This window comes from Populus trichocarpa, chromosome 13 (assembly GCF_000002775.5).
Source record: "Populus trichocarpa isolate Nisqually-1 chromosome 13, P.trichocarpa_v4.1, whole genome shotgun sequence".
NCBI classification, from domain to species: domain Eukaryota; kingdom Viridiplantae; phylum Streptophyta; class Magnoliopsida; order Malpighiales; family Salicaceae; genus Populus; species Populus trichocarpa.
Window position 1 is genome coordinate 12,778,253 of NC_037297.2, and position 22,118 is coordinate 12,800,370.

At 33.2% G+C, this 22,118-nt stretch overlaps 2 protein-coding genes across 4 annotated transcripts; one reads left to right on the forward strand and one right to left on the reverse strand.

Annotated features, from left to right (window-relative positions):
• The first annotated feature begins 2,843 nt into the window (after positions 1 to 2,843).
• Positions 2,844 to 5,378, forward strand: LOC18104522 (transcription factor TCP4). The gene is made up of 2 exons (XM_006376298.3): positions 2,844 to 4,996; positions 5,102 to 5,378. Exon 1 carries the CDS (start codon positions 3,927 to 3,929, stop codon positions 4,962 to 4,964), a length of 1,038 nt encoding a protein of 345 aa, XP_006376360.1. The 5' UTR covers positions 2,844 to 3,926; the 3' UTR covers positions 4,965 to 4,996; positions 5,102 to 5,378.
• A 13,568-nt stretch (positions 5,379 to 18,946) lies between these two features.
• On the reverse strand, positions 18,947 to 20,697 carry LOC18104523 (PLASMODESMATA CALLOSE-BINDING PROTEIN 5). Of its 3 annotated transcripts, none has more exons than XM_024583405.2 (3): positions 19,936 to 20,697; positions 19,687 to 19,714; positions 18,947 to 19,230 (listed from the first exon to the last, which is right to left on the reverse strand). In XM_024583405.2, the coding sequence occupies exons 1-3, from the start codon at positions 20,315 to 20,317 to the stop codon at positions 19,206 to 19,208; spliced, it is 435 nt and encodes a 144-aa protein (XP_024439173.2). In that variant the 5' UTR covers positions 20,318 to 20,697; the 3' UTR covers positions 18,947 to 19,205. The 3 variants fall into 3 exon arrangements, with proteins under 3 accessions (XP_024439173.2, XP_024439172.2, XP_006376362.2); XM_024583404.2 differs by having other exon boundaries at positions 18,947 to 19,268; XM_006376300.3 differs by having other exon boundaries at positions 18,947 to 19,268; positions 19,978 to 20,691.
• Positions 20,698 to 22,118: the final 1,421 nt, after the last annotated feature.

The following is a 22,118-nucleotide window of genomic DNA, read 5'->3' on the forward strand; positions in this document are numbered from 1 at the left end:
ATATAAAAATTACGAACCTAGCTCCATCATGGTTTGGATAGTTGTTAATTAAAGGGTATTTGGGTTTAATAAAGTAGTTGCTAGCATCATTTGCAATATTTTAATACGGTGCCATGACTGAGTAATCGAATGATCAAGCACGAGGAGTTGGAGAATAGTTATGAGTTTGAGTGGATTTGGTCATGAAAAATAGTGCAAATCAATTGATAACACTGTCACATGCTTTTATTTTTATATATTTTTCATACTATATCATTTTCAGTGTTATGCTGCAGCTGCTTGGATCAAGTTTTTTTTATATAAAAAAAATATTCAGGTATTTTTAATGTTGATTTTAGTAGAAAATATTTTTTATTATATATGAAATTGAATTGATGTGATCTGGTCGACAACCCGGAGAACCAATAAAATATAGTTTAACTCGAAAAGAAATCAAGATATCTTTTTAAATATTAAAACGACATCATATTATATTGACTCGAATCAACCCAGATTAACCTGCTAAATCCGCTACTCGGGTCATAAGATCTTGATAACCCTATATAAAACAAATTAAAAAAATTATTAAACTTAATTCTCAATCAACTCAATGTTGAAGGAAGAAGTTGAGAAAAGATTAATTAAAAAATAACAAAAAAATGATCTGAGTCAACACGACTAACTTGCAAAACTCGCGACCCAGATCATGAGACCGAGATAACTCCATAGAAAGTAAATCAAGATAAATTATGAAGTTCAATACTTAATAAACTCAATGTTAGAGGATGAAATTAAAAAGAAAAAATCCTAAAAAAATTTAAAGAGCAAAGTGAAAAAGACATTGACAATTCATTATTTATTGCTAAAGTGAAATATCAAGTTCTACTAATATATACTAATTTGAACTAGTATTAGTTTTTTGTACAAAGAATAGATTGGAACTCCGGAAATTTTATATAAAAATAGAATATCAATTAAGCTATAGCCCACCAGCTATTTCTGCTAGTAGTAATTGTTATTATGTTTCTAGTGGAAGAAATTATTATTATCAATCATGTTTATATGGAAACAATTTTAATTTGTTGGTGCAATAGATCTCATTATTTATTTATATGACTGACAATCATCCAGTGCTACTAGAAGCTATTGACTGAATTCTCCTCCTCCTCCTCCTCATCCTCCTCCTCCTCTTCCTCCTTTTTCCCTTCTTTTATTGATTCTACAAGTTATTCTAACACTTGCCAAGTTGGGAAGACAATTGTAAACAGCAACTCTTTTTTAACATTCGGGAAAGGGGAAAAAAGGAAAGGAAAAAGAAGGATCACTGTGCTGTAGAATGATGATACCTATATGATCGATTTTTATGATGCAGCCGAACACACAGATCATCAACTGATTCCTTTGGACAAGATGCACCTTTTATTTAAGATATCATTAATACTTGTAATAAAAAAAACTTTTAGACAGTATAGCCTCACAATCTACCTGCACTAATTCTGAACTTAGCCTCACTCGATCCCTTGCATTTAAACCACTCGTAAAAGCTAGAGCCTTCATATTTATGGCACTATTTAAGTTCATAAACTAGCCGCCCCCCCCCCCCCCCCCCCTACAATTTGTGAAACAGTCAGAAAAATGTTTACACTTTACATACTCTTACATCCTTAATTGTAGAAGAATTCAGTACATTAGATAAGGAGGCTAGTTCTGTTATTATACTGCCCTATCTTCAGCTCTTTCCTGTACTTACCTTTTCTTTTTTCTCTCTAAATGTTAGGAAATGAGAAGTATGATTATTCTTGAGAGAGTACAAAGTGTAGAAAAGGATGGAAAGAGAGTGTATTTTGTGGGAAGGATGTTTGTATTCTTTATATATATATATATCGTTTGATTACTATTTTAAAAGAAAAAAGATGAAGATAAATTAAAATAGAAAAGACAAGACAGATCATGGAGTTGTATTTAATAATAGTGTAAATAGTGTAATAAAAAAGTAAATATCTATATGTTTTTTTTTTTTGTTAATGAGAAGAAAAACATAACAAATAACAGAAAAATATATTTTACTCTTTGTAAATATTAACATCAAATTTTCTATGTTTGAAATAATAAATAATGCTAGTTATTTTGGCCTCAAATGATAGTTAATTTTATTTTTATTTTTTTAACTAATTTAAAATGACAATTTCTTTCTCATCAAAATCATATTAAAAAGGGACTGCAATCATCATTAAAAAGATGATTAATTGCTAAGAACATTATATAATTAAATTATGATTTAATTAGTCATTATATCATCTCTCTAAATATATTTAATAATAAAATAATTAACTAAATCAATCATATGTTAAACAAGATATTTGCACGAACATAAAGTTAAAATGTACCATATTTATTTTTTATGATTTCTGCTTCTATATTTCCAAATTTCCTGATCGTTTTAGTGACAATTAAGTTAATTAAAATCAAGGTTAAAATCTGAATGTAAGAATAAAGACTAATTTTTTAAAAAATGTTTTAATTAAAAAATATATATGAAATAAGAATCAACTTGGTTCTTTTTCTATCCTCGTCCTCGCTATCTTATTTTTTTTAAATTATTAGAAATAAAATCTTCATAGCCAAGCACATCTGTGTTTCTTATTAGGAACAGCAATCAAAGGCTGTCTTGGTGAACCCACACTTATTAATAGTGGAAATATAAAGTATACAATAGAAGAGAAACCAGAAAAAGCAGTTAGATATCATTATCAAAGCTTGTAAAGCAGTGTGTAAGAGTGGTGGCAAATTGAGTCATCTCTTTATAATTCATGGCTCTAATTATAACACAACAATTCTGATAAACAAGCCATTGAGAAAAAGCAGCAACTAGCAGAGAGAGAGAGAGAGAGAGAGAGAGAGGGAGAGAGGGAGAGAGTGGGGTAACTAGAAAGATAGATGGACGGATAGATTTTTTTTTATTTTTTCAACTTAAGATGTTGCTGTTACATTAGTGTTTTGTGGGGCTCTGATGACAAAATATCTTTAATCTCCTTTCTGACCAGACTCTGCCACCCTTTTCAGAAGCATCAAAATAGCTCCCATAGGCCAAGTTAGGATTTTGCTCTTCCATTACTGCTGCCTAACTTTTCCCTTTACCTTCCTCCTTCATCTTCAAACTCTTGTAGTAAAGAGCAAGCTCGTTCTATCTCTCTCATTTCTCTCAAGTTTTCAGTTTGTTTAAATCTTTAATTATATTTCAATTTTCTTCTTTGATAGGGAGTATTGGTCCAAATTCTAGTTCAATCTTGTTTTGTTTTGCTCGCAAATTTTTGAGCTTGCATAGAGAAACTCACCCCATTCTAGTCTATTTTTCCTCTGACATCTTACTCTCTGTAGAGATAAAGATAGATGAGTTGGTAATGAATTTACTAAAAAAACTTGAAATCAAGTTTTTTGGGTAGGCTGGTTTTTCTTGTGTTGTGTGGATTTTGGACATAGTGGTGTTCTTGGGGTGTGGAATCTGAGGAGTGCAATGGCAGGAGTTTTTGGGATCAGCAGCAATAGCAGGAGGAGTATCAGCTTTATGTTTTGTGGCAGCAGGAAGCGACAACAGTAGAAGAATCAAGATTAAAAGGGAGCAAAGCAAGGAGTTTATAATTTAGTGTACTATAAAACCTTTGAGAAATCAAAAACTTTTAGGAGAGCAAAATCTAAAGATTAGGAATCTGGATTTCCAGAGAAATCAGCAGCATCCACAGAATCCTATCCACCAAATCATACAACCAAGACCAGAAGAAACAGAAGAGCATAGCTTAGGCATACACAGCCTTTCCAAACGCCCTCAACTTCTCCAAAACCAACAACACTATGGGGAAGACATATATTCAAACCAAACAGAAGCAGTACCTAAAACGCAATCATTACGCCAAACCATTGAATATGCAAAATATAGACAAAGACCAGAAATGAAGAACAACGGAGAAATTATTCAGGTCCAAGGTGGCCACATTGTTAGGTCCACAGGGCGTAAAGATCGGCACAGCAAGGTTTACACAGCCAAAGGTCCTAGGGACCGCAGGGTTCGATTATCTGCACACACTGCAATACAATTCTATGATGTTCAAGACCGGCTAGGCTATGATCGACCCAGCAAAGCTGTTGATTGGCTTATCAAGAAAGCAAAGAATTCAATTGACAGGCTTGCTGAGCTGCCACCGTGGCAACCACCAGCTAATAATATTAATGCGAACTTGGAGGAAAACCAGAACGCTGGATCTAGTGAAATGGCAATTGCAGAGGAACCAGAATCATCTGGCTATAGTTTTCAGCTCCACGGGCAATTGACTGATCACAATCCAAGCAATGGTTCATCTTTCCTTGCACCAACTATAGACCCTGATACCATTCCTGATACCATGAGATCTTTCTTCCCAACAAGCTCCACAAACTCATCAATGAACTTCCAAAGCTATCCTACTGTAATTTCAAGAACCGCAAACCACACTGAAGATCTTGGCCTATCCCTCCATTCTTTCCAAGACCAAGTTCTACTTCATGAGCAGTCACAGGCAGACACAACCCATGCACCTTCTACTGATCAGACTCTTTTTGAAGGGTCAGCTCCAGTAGGGTTTGATACTAATTTTCAGAGAATGATGGCTTGGAGCAACGACACAAATGCAGACAATAGAGTTGCTGGGGGATTTGCATTTAACCCCCCACCATTGACACCACACCAAGCAATGTTAGCCCAAGGCTCAGCATTCTCTCAGAGGGGAACCCTTCAGTCCAGTTTTCCGATTTCCATTCGCGCATGGAATGATCTTCATATGGCATCCACAGACCATCATAGAACACAGGAACTACATCAGTCTTTGATTTTTGGCAGCAGGTTTGCGTCTGAGGGATTGGCCGGTTTTAGCATTCCAGCACAAATTCATGGTGAGAATGAGCATAATGTTGTCTCAGACAGGCCACCCTCTTCTCCAAATTCTCAGAATTGATTATAGAGCTGAACATCTTGTTCATGTGCAAGGTACTTCAACTTTAATGACTGAAGAAAATGAGTTTCCTTCCATTGAAATTTTCGAAAATCTCCTCAATAACTCTTCTCTAATTACTTATTTTTCTTTAATTTTAGTATACAACGGAATCAACCAGGGTGATTGATTATCAAACTGATGAAAAGGAAAGGAGCAGAAATTCAAGCGATTTCAGTTGAATACTTTGGCCTATGAGAAGAAAACATCTGGTTGGATTCAACATTTTTTTCCCCAAAAATGTTTAAATGGATTCTCCAAGAATTTTATATTGCTCTTATTTGTTTATTAAGTGAGCTCTTTCGGCTCAACTCTATAATACTATGTTGGACTGTTACCTAATCTTAATTTGCTGCTAGACTTGAATATTTTGGATTATTTACCATTTTTGCTGTTTTTTGCTATTGCTGCAAACCCACAATATTATGATCTTCTTTCTTAGACAAACACAACACTAGAGAGAAGCTCATGGTCACTATAATTCTCATTTGTCCTTCCTCTTTTCCCTTTTAGGAAATTGATTGTCTACGCATTTTCTGCTCCCAAGCACAATGCATGGAATGCCACACTTCATAACTAGTAGTTGCCGTATTTTATCTTCTCTCAAAGGAGGGAAGACATTGCACTTCTTGAATTAAAGCTGTGTTTTTTTTCTTTTTTCAATTTTGTTTCCCCATAATATACAAGGTTAGGTAATATCTCGTCAGGTCATATCATGGTATATCTTCCTGTTTAGAAGTCTTGTTGAATAGGACTTGATCATAGACTAGATCTCCTGATTCTTTCTTCTTTGGCCAGATTTCTTCCAATAACTAAAGGTCATGCAAACTTTTCAAACTGCATAGGGTTGAATTTGGATATGTGACCATAATGTACGGAGTTTTCAGACCAACTGCATGTTCCAATAATTCATTTCCTCTCTTCTCTCATCAATGCCTGCCTATCTTTGCCTCTAGAATTCTGCTCTAGAGCTTTCATATCTAAACCCAAATCTTTAGCCATCCACTTATTTCCAGCATTATATACTATTTGAGTAGCCAGCATCGAATGAAACTGTATGGATGAGTAGTAGGGGAAATCGAGGCTTTATTTTTTGGTGTTTTGGTTTGCGATTTTGCATAAGCTAGACTATATATAGGATTTTTTTTCCTTTTGTTTACTTAGTGAGGATGAAAAACAGAATAAAACAAAGGAAAATGGTCCATTTAGTCAATCCCTACTGGTTTGGATATGCTTAGAAAACAAGTTGAATATAAAGAAGAATCAAATTAAGAAAGATGTGGATTTAGGTAAAGAAGAAGAAAGATGTGTCTGCATATAGAACTGCAAGTCAACCCATGATATGGCGCTGTGTTGGCATGGCATCAAAAGATTTTGTATTTATGGAAAAAAAACAACTGAAAAGGCACAGAAATGAACAGAAATGGTGTGGCAGACTCTTATGTATAGAAGGTAGGTCTGGTATTTCACCTGTATTTAGCATGCTTCATGTAGGTGAAAGCATATAACAATAAGAAAACTTAATTAGCCATAACAGCACGCCAGTGCTTGGACAAGTAGCTAGCTAGGTAGGCCTGCTGTTCTCAATGTGAAAGTATCACAATTCACAACTCTAAATAGGCGTACCACTTCAGGAATTGTCGAAATGTGGACGTGTAAATAATTGAAAGAGCTAGCTAGGCACGCAGCTTGTTAATTAATCAAGACATGAATACTGGGGCCATTTTCTTTCGGTTTTGTCCATTGTCAAGCCTGCCCAACTGATCTTCTTACCTGTTAATCTCCCTTTCAAAACTGTGTTTTTCGATTCTAACTGTAAGTTTCAAAACTGTGTTTTGGCCATTTTTCTACCACCCTTGGTCGCCAAAATCTTTAAAAATACATGACGTATTATTTGCTGTTTTTTTTATAAAAAATAAAATAAAATCATTCACCCCTTTAAAAATTAAAAACAAATGAGACAAATCCAAGCATGAGGCTGAGCTGGAAAGCCCACTGTTCTATTTTGTTTTAATTAATGTCCAGGCTGACATGGTTAGGTTTCTTTTTTATACTATTTTATGTTTGTTTTTAAAAACAAATAAAAAAATAAATCATTGAATCAAATTAAATTTTGTATCTGAGTAGTGAATTTACCGAGTTAATCTATAATATCCGAGATGTTATTTACTTTTTTTTATTTAATGGTTTTTATTATCCCTCAATTTTATTTTATTTAAAAAAAACTTCACCCTTCATTATTGATAATGTAATTTTTTTATTTAACTCAAACATAAAAGAATGTGATTTTACCATTTGTTGTCAATAATTTATCTTTGCTATCTCAGCCCCACGTTCCTATCAATATTTTTTTTACTTTAAAAAAATATGTTGTTTCAAACAAAAAAAAAATATCATGTGTTTTATTTTCATATAATTAAATAAAAAAATATATGAGATAAAAAAATATTAAATTCAATTACGTGCATGACTTGCATCACAAGTTTGCTTGGTTGACTCGAGTTTATTTTATTTTTTTAATCAAATGCTATTTTTTACTAATTTTATCCTTCAACATTAAGTTAATTTGAGATTAAGCTTTTTAATTTTTTTTAAAAAAATTATTCCCATGAATTTTGCAAGTCAACCCAAGTAAACCCAAATGGATCAAATATTTTTCCATCTCAGTATTAAATCAAGATATCATTTAATCCATGGCTAAAATATATTTTTTTTAGAAGATGTGTCATCAATACTTGAATATATTTTTTTGCGCTTTAATTTTTTTTTACTTTAGAACTATATTAATCTGCAACGATGTTAAAAATCTGTGAAATCTCTAGGTACACAAAAGGTATTTCTTCATCGATTTTACTTTTCTTTCGAGTGTTTTTTCTTCTCTTATACTACCCACTTCAAGACTCTTTTTTTCCTTTCTGAATATCATTATCTTGACATAACTTTCAGACAAATTAATCTAGAAAATAGAAATCTTATTATAGCTCAAAAAGTAAACGCAAGCAAAATCAACAAAGAAGAAAACTTGGAAGTCAACATTAATCAAGAGTCCATTCCCTTGAAATTGTCTTGGAGTATCTTCTGTATGTTTTGGAAATTTCCAAAGAAACCCAACTCCCTTTAGTTGCACTGAAGCTAGCTAGCCATGATCCTCCTCCTAGTCCTTTCGGCCCGCCCTTCATGCCCTACACCGGTGGCGATGGCGGCCAGTTTTTAATCATTTAAGTACTAATTAATTATGATTTAAATAGCAGGTTTATGTTCAGTACTGCAATTATATCATTATCCTTTGTTGTTATAGTTCTTCACAATTATGCAAGATGTGCCCTAAGGCATCATCAAACCTGTTGTGACGTTGTTATGAGTAGCCTCGCGTTAACTAGTGCTAATATCCATTCCGGCAAGCCGCTTAAGATGTGGCTTGATCCAACAGTCATAGCTTCACTGTTAACGCTCATGGAAATAACAAAAACAAACTAAGATTGAAAGGTTGACAGAAAGAGCTACACGAAAAGAGTTTGGAAACCCTAGCACTAAATTTATTCTCAAATTTAAATTATATTTTTCTTAATCTCGATCAAGGTTGAGCCTACAACTAGTCTTATAGGAGAAAATCAGCCTTCAGCATGACTCTTTCATATCCCTTTCGTGGTGCAAGTGAACATATAGAGGCTTGCTAGTAATCATTTTCCCATTCATCACCGATAGTTGTTGTTGCATTAGCAGGACTGGTTTCTGGGTTTGCTAACCAGCACCTTCTCATCGTCTACGAGGACATTACCTTGTTAACAAAAGCTGTAAATTAGCAAATACCATATTTAGAATATTTAAGCTGTATTAATTCCTAAACAATAGTCTATAATATCTCACAAACTAAATGATGAGATATGATTTTCTTGTATATATTCTACAAAGTTTCAATGAAGAATTAAGCTTTTGAGCCTCAATTTGACATGGTATCAGAGCAGAAGATCCTGTTGTAAACCCTATATTTTTTTTTTCTCTTCTCCTGTACAATGGAGATTACAGACCCGATATCATCAACTCTTCCCCAAAGTCCCCAGATTCCACTAATTCCACCCCAAAATCCACCTCAAACCGAACACGCAGCTGCTCAGATAGATATCAAATTGAATGGTACCAATTATGCTATATGGTCTCAAATCATGGAGATGTATATCTCCGGGAGAGATAAATTGGGGTATATCAATGGGGATTTATCCCAACCCACACCCACAGACCCAACGTTCAGACAATGGAGAACCGAAAACTCCATTGTCAAAGGTTGGTTAATCAATTCCATGGAACCCCATTTGATTGGCAACTTCATCAGATTCCCTACCGCCCAATTAGTGTGGGAATCCATTGCTACTACCTATTTTGATGGGTCTGACACTTCTCAAATCTATGAATTGAAGAAGAAAATCACCCAATTGACTCAACATGGAGGAACCCTAGAAAACTACTATAACAATCTCCAAGGACTGTGGAGAGAGATCAATTTTCGGAGACCCAACCCAATGAAATGTGCACAAGACATAGCACAATTCAACCGAATACAACAAGAAGACAGGGTCTATACCTTTTTAGACGGGTTGGATGATCGGCTGGACAATGTGAGAGCCGATGTCCTCCAATTACCGTCACTACCCACCGTGGAGCAAGCATATGCTCTTGTCCAGAAGGAAGACTCCAGGCAGTCTGTGATGCTTGGCCACGCTGGAATGGGTCTCATCGCACGACGAGGAGGAGGGCGCCTGGATGAAGCCAGCAACGGACGAAGACAGGCTGAATGTTTTGGGGAAGGGCTGACGGGAGATGATGGGCTGAATAGAAGTGGGCCGGGGGCTGAGAATGCATATGGGCTGGTAATGGGACCGGGCCAATATAAGGGGAATAGAGATGGGCTGCGGCTAGATGGGCTGCGGCTGGACCAATCTGGCCCAAGTAAAAAAATTCTTCCACGGGATTACAGTCAATCCAAGACCCAAATCGGATGCACTCACTGTAATAATTCTAAGCATACTCGTGATACATGCTTTAAATTACATGGATATCCGGATTGGTGGGAGAATTTTAAAACAAAAAAACAGAATGACAGAAGTAACAAAACAGGTCGAGCAGCCTTGGTGAACACTGAACCTACACTTACTCAACCAATGGTAGATTCTCCGAACCTTCTATTTGAGGGACCCTCCACTCTCAGTGATTCAGGTAACTGTGCTATAGCTCTTCTAAGTACAGATCATAATGATTGCAATGATTGGATCATTGACTCCGGCGCTACTGATCATATGACTTATAAAGAGACAGACCTAATTATCACTTCCATACCTAAACGTTCCTGTATTGCTAATGCTAATGGGGTGACATATCCAATTACTGGAGCAGGGACTGTTGATATCTCTCCATCTATTTCGTTATCCAACACATTACTTGTCCCATCATTGTCCAATAAACTACTGTCAGTTGGACAAGTCACTGAGGAGTTAAATTGTTGTGTACTAATGTATCCAACTTTTTGTATTTTTCAGGATATTCTCACCAAGGAGATAATTGGTCGTGGTACTAAAAGAGGGGGGCTCTACTATGTTGAGGATATGAGCATCGGTAAAGCGAACAGTATGCAAGGAGCGTCAGATACCCGACAGCAACAGATTTGGCTATGGCATGTTCGATTAGGGCATCCGTCATTCAGTTATCTAAAGTATTTATTTCCGAATTTATTTCAAGATGTGGATTATTTGGATTTTAAGTGTGCTACATGCATTTTCGCTAAACACCATCGTGTTCCATATCCCCTTAGTTCTCCTCGGAGTACTACACCATTTGCTATTATACATTCTGATGTTTGGGGACCCTCACCAATTTCTACCCCATATGGGATTCGTTGGTTTGTCACGTTCATTGATGATTGTACTCGCATGACTTGGCTTTATTTGCTGAAAAATAAAAATGAGGTATTCAATATATTTAAGGTGTTTCATGCCATGGTTCAAACTCAATTTGCATGTAAGATTCAGATTCTCCGCACAGATAATGGTAGGGAATATGATAATCATCTCTTCCACCAGTACTTGTAATTACATGGCCTACTTCATGAAACCTCTTGTGTCCAAACACCTCAACAAAATGGCATTGCCGAACGAAAAAATCGACACATTCTGGAAACTGCTCGGGCACTTCTTATTGGTGCAAATATGCCACGTTACCTTTGGAATGAAGCTGTTGTTACTGCAGTATATCTTATGAACAGAATGCCTTCAAGAGTACTAAACTTCCGAACACCACTACAAGCTTTATCCACATACCGACCCCTTCCATCTATATTGATGCTCGCCCCACGGGTATTTGGGAGTGTTGCATTTGTCCATATTCATAAAAATTAGCGCACCAAGCTAGACCCATGTGCCATCCGATGTGTGTTCTTGGGATATGGAACACATCAAAAAGGTTATCGGTGTTATCATCCACCCACTCGGCGCATGTATATTACCATGGATGTCACTTTTTTAGAGTCGGAGTACTATTTTTCCGAACAATTATCCACTTCTCCCTCTCAGGGGGAGCCATCTTTAGAAAGTGAGAAATGGATAAATCTGGAATTTGAAACGACAAAAGCATCTGTGAAGCCACCAGTTCAGTCAGCGAAGCCGCCAGTTCAGTCAACAATACACACTCAAGACCCTCCCTCTTTGACAGTACCTGAAGACCAAACTCCTTCAGAGAATATATCTGAGGTAATACAACCAATCCTATCTTCTAATGAAATAAATACTTCTGTTGGATATAAACTCCCTTTCAGGCACAATCGAGGGAAACCTCCAAAACGGTACTCCCCAGAGTATGCGGTAGAAAATCAAAGATACCCTATTGCTAATCATGTTTCATCCCACAAGTTATCGCAACCTTTGCAAGCTTTTGCCCACCAACTCTCTTCAACACATATTCCTGGAGATATACGGGAAGCACTATCCTCACCAGAATGGTCTCAAGCGATAATGACAGAAATGGAGGCATTAAACAAAAATCACACATGGAGTTTGGTTCCTTTGCCGAAAGGAAAACGAACTGTGGGATGCAGATGGGTGTTCTCTATTAAACATAAAGCAGATGGAACTATTGAAAGATACAAGGCATGATTGGTGGCGAAAGGATTTACCCAAACATATGGTATAGACTACTAAGAGACTTTCTCTCCAGTAGCCAAATTGACCACGGTTCGAGTTCTACTATCCCTAGCAGTTAATCAAGATTGGCCGCTACACCAACTTGATGTGAAGAATGCATTTCTTCATGGAGATCTCGAGGAAGAAGTTTACATGGACATGCCACCCGGATACAACACTAACTCTGCAGAAAAGACAGTGTGCAAGCTACAAAAGGCATTATATGGACTAAAACAGTCACCAAGAGCATGGTTTGGGCGATTTACTTCAGCAATGAAGAAATATGGATTCAAACAGTGCAACTCGGATCATACCTTATTCCTGAAACATAGACAAGGGTATGTAACTGCACTAATAATTTATGTGGATGATATGATAATTACAGGAGATGATACAGAAGAGATTTCTCGGCTCCAGAAGAATTTGGCATCTGAATTTGAAATGAAGGATCTTGGGGGGCTGAAGTATTTTCTGGGAATTGAGGTGGCAAGGTCAACAAGAAACATTTTCCTTTCACAAAGGAAATACGTATTAGACCTGCTATCAGAAACTGGTATGTTAGATTGTAAACCAGTTGACACTCCAATAGTGCAGAATCATGGCTTAAAAGATTGTGCAGATCAAACACCTACCAACAAGGAGAGATATCAACGATTAGTTGGGAAACTAATATACTTGTCCCATACACGACCAGATATAACTTACGCAGTAAGTGTGGTAAGTCAGTTTATGCATAATCCGAGTGAAGATCATATGAATGCAGTAATCTGAATCCTTAGGTATCTGAAATCATCTTCAGGAAAAGGCCTTATATTGTCAAAAAATCAACATCTGAACATTGAAGGGTATACGGATGCTAATTGGGCAGGAAACATTACTGACAGACGATATACTTCGGGCTACTTTACATTTGTTGGAGGAAATCTGGTTTCATGGAGAAGCAAAAAACAGAAGGTGGTAGCATTATCCAGTGCAGAGGCTGAATTTCGAGGCATGACCAAAGGAATATGTGAAATGCTATAGCTAAGAGAATTGCTCATTGAAGTTGGCTATCCTCCAATTGACGCAATAAGACTCTTCTGTGACAACAAAGCGGCGATAGCACTAGCACACAACCCAGTACAACATGATCGAACAAAACATGTGGAAGTAGATCGTCACTTCATCAAGGAAAAACTAGAGGCCAAAATAATTCAGATTCCATTTGTGAAGACCGAAGACCAACTAGCAGATATTTTGACAAAGGCAGTGTCAAGCAGGACATTCCACAATTCACTTGACAAGTTGGGAGTTGATGATATCTACTCACCAACTTGAGGGGGAGTGTTAACAAAAGCTGTAAATTAGCAAATACCATATTTAGAATATTTAAGCTGTATTAATTCTTAAACAATAGCCTATAATATCTCACACACTAAATGCTGAGATATGATTTTCTTATATATATTCTACAAAGTTTCAATGAAGAATTAAGCTTTTGAGCCTCAATTTGACAATTACCTCTGCTAAACCAAAAAAAACAGTCCCTCTAGCTCTTCATAGGATATCTTCTCATTCTCAACACATGTAAGACCAAAATCTCCTAATCAAGCATTGAGTTTAGAATCCAGCATGATGTTTTTGTCCTTGACAACAATTAGGATGTTTTCTTTTGACAACACACCTTCATTCACCACACCAATTCCATCTTGAAATTCTTGAAGTGTCGATTTTGGACACTTAATTATTGGCAAGGAATAGTAGATTGGTCCATTGATTTCTTTATGGCCCAAATATTTACCAGCAAACGGAAGGCTAAGATGAATATGCTTCAATTTAGTGTGTTGTTTACTGAAGAATGCTTGAGATTAAGAAATGGCTAGGAGTTTCCCTAATTATAAGCTCTCATTCCGTGCTAAGTGCATAGACAAATAGTTACGCTTCCTGTCCTAGTTGCAAGGTGGTGGCATTCTCATCAATGAAAGCGGTGCTCCAAGGCGGAAGGAGAAGCAAGGGGTTAATTGAAAGGGCTTTATCTGGTCGGTCCGCTCCCTCTCTTATTCATAATAGGGTTCTTTTCAAAGCGAGATACCAGAAAAAGTGAGGCTGCCGTCATGAAGGTTGGATTGAAGGATGATATTTAGTTTGCGTTTGTTTATTTGTAGTTTTTGTGTTTGCAATGTAAAAAACACAGTAAAATATTTGATAACACTCTAAATTGTATTTTTTATTATGGAGTCCACTAAAAAATTGAGAAGCAGTTTTTATATGCTTTTGTAATTGAGTTTCGTAAAACTTTGTTTGTTTTTGTATTTCAAAAGCGCTTTTGAAATAAAAATTAGATCATTTTGATACATTCAAATAAAAAGCACTTTAAAAAGCACTTTAAAAAGCAACCGTAAGCACACAACTACCAAACATTTTATACATATGTTTTGATGTATATAAATCTCAACCACAATTTTTACCAAACACGTATTTAAATCCAACTAACTACATATAACCACACCTTTTTAAAACTTATTTTTTTTAAATCATAACTACAAAAGTTATCTCAAAAACAAAAGTATGTAGACATAAAAAAACAAAAAATAAATTTGGGTTGAATTGTATATATTAAATACCAACTAATTAATCACGTAATATCCCAGTTTTTTTTTCTTTTATGAAATTCAAGAATAGTAACAGATTCAATCAATAATTGGAATTCAAAATTATCATTCTATAAGTCCATTTGTCGAACTAAGACTCAACCAAGGATTCTGCCAAAAATTAGATTAATTAGGAATGAAAGAAAACAAAAAACAAAAAGGGTCAATAAATCCTAGGCGTCGTTATTTCTAAATAATTTTGAATAATAATCTTCCAAAAATTGTTTTGAAAATAAGTTATAATTATTTAAATAACTACTCAGCTGACAAATTTGATTGAACACATTCAGAGGAGCATTGGGTCTAGTATAAGTCCATAGAAGGACCAAACCGATGCAGCCCATTGCTATCCCATTGAATATATAGATGATTGGTTTATTGGCCTCTTCTATATTGCGGATCAATTACTTTTAAAAAAATATAAAAAAACTACTAAAAATGTGAAGAACTTTTTGTAATATTATTAAACCCGAGTGAAAAGATAAATCTTGAAATTTTTTGGCCTAAATCTTTATTTAGTACAAGTTTTTAATAAAACTATATAAAAGCTAGCTCAATATGAATTTATTTATTTAATAAATTCAAACAGAATTTGGATGACTGATTTTTATTTTAAAAAACTAATGTTGACAGATGAAATCAAGAAAAATAAATGCAATAAGATAAAAAATAAAAAAAGACATCGGGCCACATAAACTTTTTAAACCTGTAACTCGGATTATTAGACTGGAAATATCATACATGAAAAAACGGTGAGTTTTTTAATTGTTTTTGTTTTTTGTTTTTTGTTTTTTTTGCTGTTTAATTCTATCAGGTTAGCCCTCAACAATTTCTTTCTATTTCACCTCTATTATTTTTAAATCTATAAATAATCTATCAAATTACAAATATTTTTCAATTTCACCTTCCGTAATTTCTTAATCTTTCAAATTTGTTTCTCATTGAGACTTATTTTGTTTGAGATTATTTTTATTTTATTTTGTCAAATTTCATCCTCCTCAGGTTTTTTTTCTTAAATTTTATCCCAATTCTTTTTGTTGTTGTTGTTGTTATATCTTTTGCATTTTTTTATTAATATTGTTTTTTTGGTAATTTTATCATTCAAAATTAAATTTGTTGAGAGTTTAGTTTCTTGATTGAACCCAGTTCTAGAATTTCACAAGTTGTAGGACCGGATTTGCTTGGTTTTTTTTCCCTTTTTTGAGCTTATGTTTCTTTTTTTTTATTTTTTTGGGTTTTGTTTTTTATTTTTTTGGTTTGATTCTATTAGGTTAGCTCTCTATATTTTTTTTTTCAATTTCACCCTCTATCATTTTTTAAGCTATAAATAATCTATTAAATTACAATTTATTTTTCAATTTCATTCCTTATGATTTTTTAACTTTTAAATTTTCTATTCATTTTTTTAATTGCTATTTATTTTGTTTGATATTATTTTAATTTTTTTTTTCAAATTTCATCCTCCTTGGGTGTTTTTCTCTCAAATTTTATCCTCATTCCTTTTCTTTTCTGTTTTTGCTTTTGTTAGTTTTTTTTATTATTAAATTAAATTGGTTAACAGTTAAGCTTCTTAATTGAACTCGGGTCTATAATTAAACGAGTTTTAACTTTTTAAGATTAGACCAGGTTAGGATGTTCGTCTGGGTTTTTTTGTGTTTTTTTTTAAAAAAAATTGATGTTTTCTTCTTCTTTCTTTGAAGTTTCACTCTTTTTGTTTTTTTTTTTTACTGTTCTTCTTTCATTAGGATAGCCTTGAGTTGTTTAGTAAACTATATAGGCTCTGGTATAATTATTTTTATCTTTGTTTATTTATTTATTTTCAATTTATTTAGTGTTATTGGTATTTATTTTTATATTATTTAAATTACCATTTAAGTTAATAACTCGAGACTTAATTCTTTTTAACCTAGCACTATTTTTACATAAAACAATATTGCGTGGCTCGCAGCGAGCAACATATATAGTGTTAAATTAATTAGTATCATAGAGTAGAAAGTAAGGATATACTTTTACTTTTGTTTTCTTCACCTTCTATTTAATTAATTAATTAATATTTTTCACAACTCATAATTAATTAGTAAGTAAGGAATTAGGGACTGTAGTGTACATATATATAGAGGTAGCCTATATAATTTATTAAAACAAAGTATATATGAAAGAGAAGAAAGCGTAAAAATGGGATTTTTAGGAAAACAATCAAACTTTCAACCTTATGGGGTAAAACATGTAGAATTGAATTGCTCAAATACATTGTGATCTAACATTCCTTGCATATATATATATATATTGAACTCTATTTTTCCTTAAATTATTAACCTTTTAACAATAGATTTTGAAGTCATTCATGAGTATCTATGTTTTGGTAAATATTACTAAAGTGGTGAATAGTATTAAAATGATATCTAGTGGCTTCTATAATGTTAATTACTTGAATTAAGTAATCTTATAATTGCGAATTTATTTTAAAAAAATATTATAAAATTTTATTTTCAAAATAAAATTTTAATTTGGAGATTTCAATTAAAAAATTCTATCAAGAATAGAATTATTAATTTATATTTGTTTATTATTAAGAAGGGTCAACCCAATAAATCTTATCTATTATATTTATAATTGGAAATTTATATTTTCAAATATTATCTTTATCACGGTTGAGATAAAGATAATAGATAATATTTATTTATTTTTTAAATTTAAAATTTAAAATAGCTTTTAAAAAAGTTTAATAATGTTTTTTTAAATCACAGATGACATTTGCAGCTTTACAAACTATACTATTTTCCCAATTAATTTTTCATCCCTAATATTTTATTTCTACTGTGTTACTTTGGAAAAACCCTTCCCCATAAAAAAACGAAAAATCTGTGCAAGTGATGAAATGAATACAGCTCTTATTCAAGAACACAAATAGACATCAACAGCTGTATTGTTGAAAAGTGATGCAAAGGAGATTCACCATTAATTTGAATAATATATATATATATATATGTGTGTGTGGAAGGCTCTCCACATCTGGAGACTTGTAGATTCACCACTTTAGTGATTGTCTCTTAGCAAAAAATAATTCGCAAACATGGCTGTGTAGGACCAGCTTAAAAAGTAGATCACCACAAGAGCATTTAACTTTTTTATTTTCTTAACAAAAAATTTTAAAAAAAATGATATATATTTTCGATAATGTTTTTTAAACACTCAAGTGATGAAATATTGGATGATATATTCTTAAAAAAAATATTACGATATCAATATATTAGATTTAACCAGACCAACCATGATTACCTTGCCATTCTCTTAATTTGAGGTATGAGATCGTGATAAAATCATAGAACACATATCAAAACAAATTAGAAAGTCTAATTATAATAAATCAAATATTGAAAACTGAAAGTGAGGAAAATTTTAAATAAAAAAACAACAAAAAATGACTCATGTAAACCTATATTTGTGTTCAACGCATCGCCATGAATCAAGTTTTGAACATATGAAGAAAACAAATTCAAGTGACGCTAAGATTTTTAAATAAAAAAAATTCGAGACTCGAGTTATTGAATTGATTAAATTTAATAAGTTTAAGGTCGAATCATAGGTTCTTTAACCACCCATGTTATTTAAGGAGAACATTAAAATGAATCAAATGACACGACAGAACAATGACTTTAACTATTAGAGCCAGTTAAATTCGGAACCCGAATATGACAGAGCAACTAATACATCCAATGCACAAATTAGAAGCTTTTTATTTTTTTTATTATCAAAATATCACATTGCTCGTAGGATCATATAAGTATTACAAAAGAAAACATTATGAAATTACTAATAAGCCCATGAAATCAAGTTATGAGAATTTTAATTATAAAGAAAATATAGTGATTACACTGTACTAGAAAAAGTGGAATATCAAAAATCTCTTAGGCCATAATTAAGTATTTTATTTTATTTTTAAAGTCAATCAAGTAATTTAACCAAGCAAAAAATTATAAAAGATCGAGAAGCCCCAAAATCAATTCAAGAATGCCTACTATCAATTCAGAATGATTAATAGATCCCGCAAAAAAACTCATTTACCCTCCAAGGCCTGCTTTAAGATCCTTTCTCATAAGTTTAAACAGGCCAAGAATCCCAAAACTGAGCCTTAACAGCAATCTAGTAGTAGACTTGAAAAGCAAGAACTTCAATTTACTTGATTTTCTTGATGAAAATAGATTCACATACAGAGCTAATAACAGTAGTGGAAGATGATTCCTGGAAACCTACAAAACCAAAGCTATTAAATGCCTAATAAAATAAAAAGCCCTCGCTTTCACTAATGTCAGTGAATTAGCCATGTAAATACGACAAACAAATAACTGGTGAATAAGGGCAAGAACCATGTGCCACCAACCCTATTGCTGCTGCTGCTCAAATCTGCATTATCTGGCCCCATCTGTATTGTTCCTGTTGACGCATAAATGCTTCCATTATTCACCGATAGGCTGCATTACAGAATCCACACCACATGTATCAATGTCTACTCTTAAGAAAACAAATAACAAAGTGTGTTAAGCATATTTGTACAAGTAGCAAAATGTTGAACAATGTAGTGCATGGTATTTTGGGCCTCGTTATTGGCCAGAAGTAATCTTTTATCCTGTCAATAAACATGGCTTGTTTAAAAGATTTCTCTTGATTCCCTCAGGAACATTACATTTTCAGTTCTATATAATACTTTCCATAGAAACAAACATAACCTAAACATAAAGCAAATATATTGGCTTGTGTTTGTGTTTAAAAGGAGAATTTGATTTCACAAGTGCCATTTATAGAATCTACTTTCCCAAAAGCCAAAACAGAACTGCATTCACAAAACGAAAACAATCGCAATGCTATAATTTACCAATTCTAGTGCATTACCTGGAAGGAAATTTGCATTTATCAAAACCTGAAACAGAAAAATTAGCATGTAAGTAACTAATAATCAAACGGTTAACAAATTAAGCACAGAATCAACAGAAAAGATCCAAGGTTTGCAAACTAAAAAACACAAATAAACCGAGGTTCAATCAAGAATTAGCAATGCAATAACAAAAATGCAGGAAACACCAACCACAACAAGCCAAACTTCAAACCTTACAGATCCAGAAACCAAGAAAAGAAACGAACCCAAAATTATATTTAACTCAAAGATATAAAGTATCCAATTACTTGGATTCAAAGAAGTGAGAGCAGCAGTGTTACTGAAGTAACAAGCATCATCAGTCAATCCATTCTTCAAGTAATAATCATTAAAAGCCCAAGAAGCTGTTCTCTGCATATCATTAGAATCATAGCAAGCTCCTCCTTGTTGTATTGGCCCACAATTAGCCCCACCTTGTCCACATGCCCAATTAATAGCTTCTTGCAGTGCCTGATCAGCAGCATTGTTCTTGGCTACACACCATAGATCCCTTGGTGCTACACCCCTTTGGCCCATCAAACACTTTGGCAGTGACAAAGCCACTAGCAGTACCAATACAAACATAGAGAACGAACAGAGTTTAGACATGTTTTTCAAGGTAGAAAATGAGGACTTTTACTGGATAGTTGAAAAGTCGCGATTTTAGGGTCTAGTTAGAGAGGAAATGAAAGGGAAAACAGTAACTGTTTTGAAGTGGGAATTTTCTGGAGAGGAAAATGAAATGAAAGGATTAAAGTAACTTCTTTGAAGTGGGAATTTGAAGAGAAAGGAAATGAAAGGAAAGTAACCGTTTTGAAGTGGGATTTGGGTTTTATTATTCAAGTGGAAGATAGAAATGTGACCGTTGGAGGGTTGAGGAAAGATCCATGAACCAGACAGACAGAGAGAGGGGAATGGTGTCTTGGTGATGGTGAAGGGTTGTGATAAGTCATGGATGTCATTGTGTTTCTGGTTTTTTTTCTTAGAAACTGTTCATTGTAATGATTATTTTTAAATTTTAAAAAAATATATGTTAAAGTAATATTTTTATTTTTTAAATTTATTTTTAATTTTAATATATTAAAAAAATTAATTTAAAGTAAAAAAATAAATAAAAAAATTATTTTTAAAAAAATACTTTAAAATATAAAAACAAAAGAGAATATTAATCTTATTACAAGCTGTTGTGACATTTTTATTTTTGAGGGATTTTACTTTATTGTTGTTGGTAATGAAGCTAAAAGCACATTCCCGACGTTTACAATACCCCAAATCGATGTGGAATTAACTAATTAAAGGGTTTGGAAACGTTGTTGCGTTCATGTTTCCTGTGATTTCTGTTTGATTAATTAACAAACATATATTATTGTTCATGGGTTTCATAGTCTGCTGCGTTTGAAACGCAAGAAAAAAGAAAGCAGTAAGGAGCTGCTTCCTGCGCGGCCAAAATCCTGATCTGCTGTGTTTTTTTATTTTTTTAAAAATCAGTGCAGTTAGTTGATTTTACTCGCACTGTTCACGTGAACATGAACAATAATTTTTTTTTGTTTTTTTTAAATTAGTTTAAGGTGAATTAAATTTACTCGTATTATAATCTTAATTTTATTCTTGATAATATTATACCTAATTTTGTAGTTCTTGTCGGGTGAATTTTGTACGTAATGGAATTGTAGATAGTTTTTTGTTAAAGTAATTTTTTTTATATAAAGTGTGATTTATTTCATGATGTAATTGCAATAGTTAAATCCACAATATTTAAATTAAAAACCATCAATATTAATATATATTTTTTAAAATTATTTTATAACCTCAATTTCAAAAGCATTTTTAACCAAACACATTAAAACTATTTTTTCTTCAACCTCAATTTCAACCACAGTTTTAACCAAACATCTATTTTTTCAAACCAACCTCAACTAAAAATACTTTTTATAAAACAACTTTTTTCAAACCACAATCACAACAGCTACCGCAAAACTAAACACACTTATTTAATGTCTATCAAGGCTAGTCAACCCATAATTAATTGAATTGGTATCGAAAAAAATCTAAAGAAGAAATAATTAAATCGGCAATCCACCTTGCAAAATCCTAATTATAAAGATTAAAGCCAACTACCCAAATCATAGTTATAAAACTCGGTCCAGAATTAACCCGGTCACGGAGCCGGGTCTCGGGTTTCATGAGTCAACCTGGAAAAATAAAAAAATATTTAAAATTTTAATATTTCATATGAAAAAATTAAGAAAAAATCCATATAAATATAGACTATACATATTGTAAATAATGAAGTTTAAAAGAATATTTTAAAAAGTTTTTTATCCCACATTAAAAAAACAAAACTTTTTTTCTTGTGAACATAGATTATATATACTAAAGGGCTTCAAATCCCACATTGAAAAAATAACTT

Coding starts and splice junctions, on each gene's coding strand:
- LOC18104522 (XM_006376298.3), top strand. CDS start 3,927: ATGAAGAACAACGGAGAAATTATTCAGGTCCAAGGTGGCCACATTGTT.
- LOC18104523 (XM_024583404.2), bottom strand. CDS start 20,317: ATGTCTAAACTCTGTTCGTTCTCTATGTTTGTATTGGTACTGCTAGTG. Junction 19,715..19,935: donor TGAGTTAAATATAATTTTGG/GTTCGTTTCTTT, acceptor TTTCTGTTTCAG/GTTTTGATAAATGCAAATTT. Junction 19,269..19,686: donor AAATGCAAATTTCCTTCCAG/GTAATGCACTAG, acceptor TCTGTAATGCAG/CCTATCGGTGAATAATGGAA.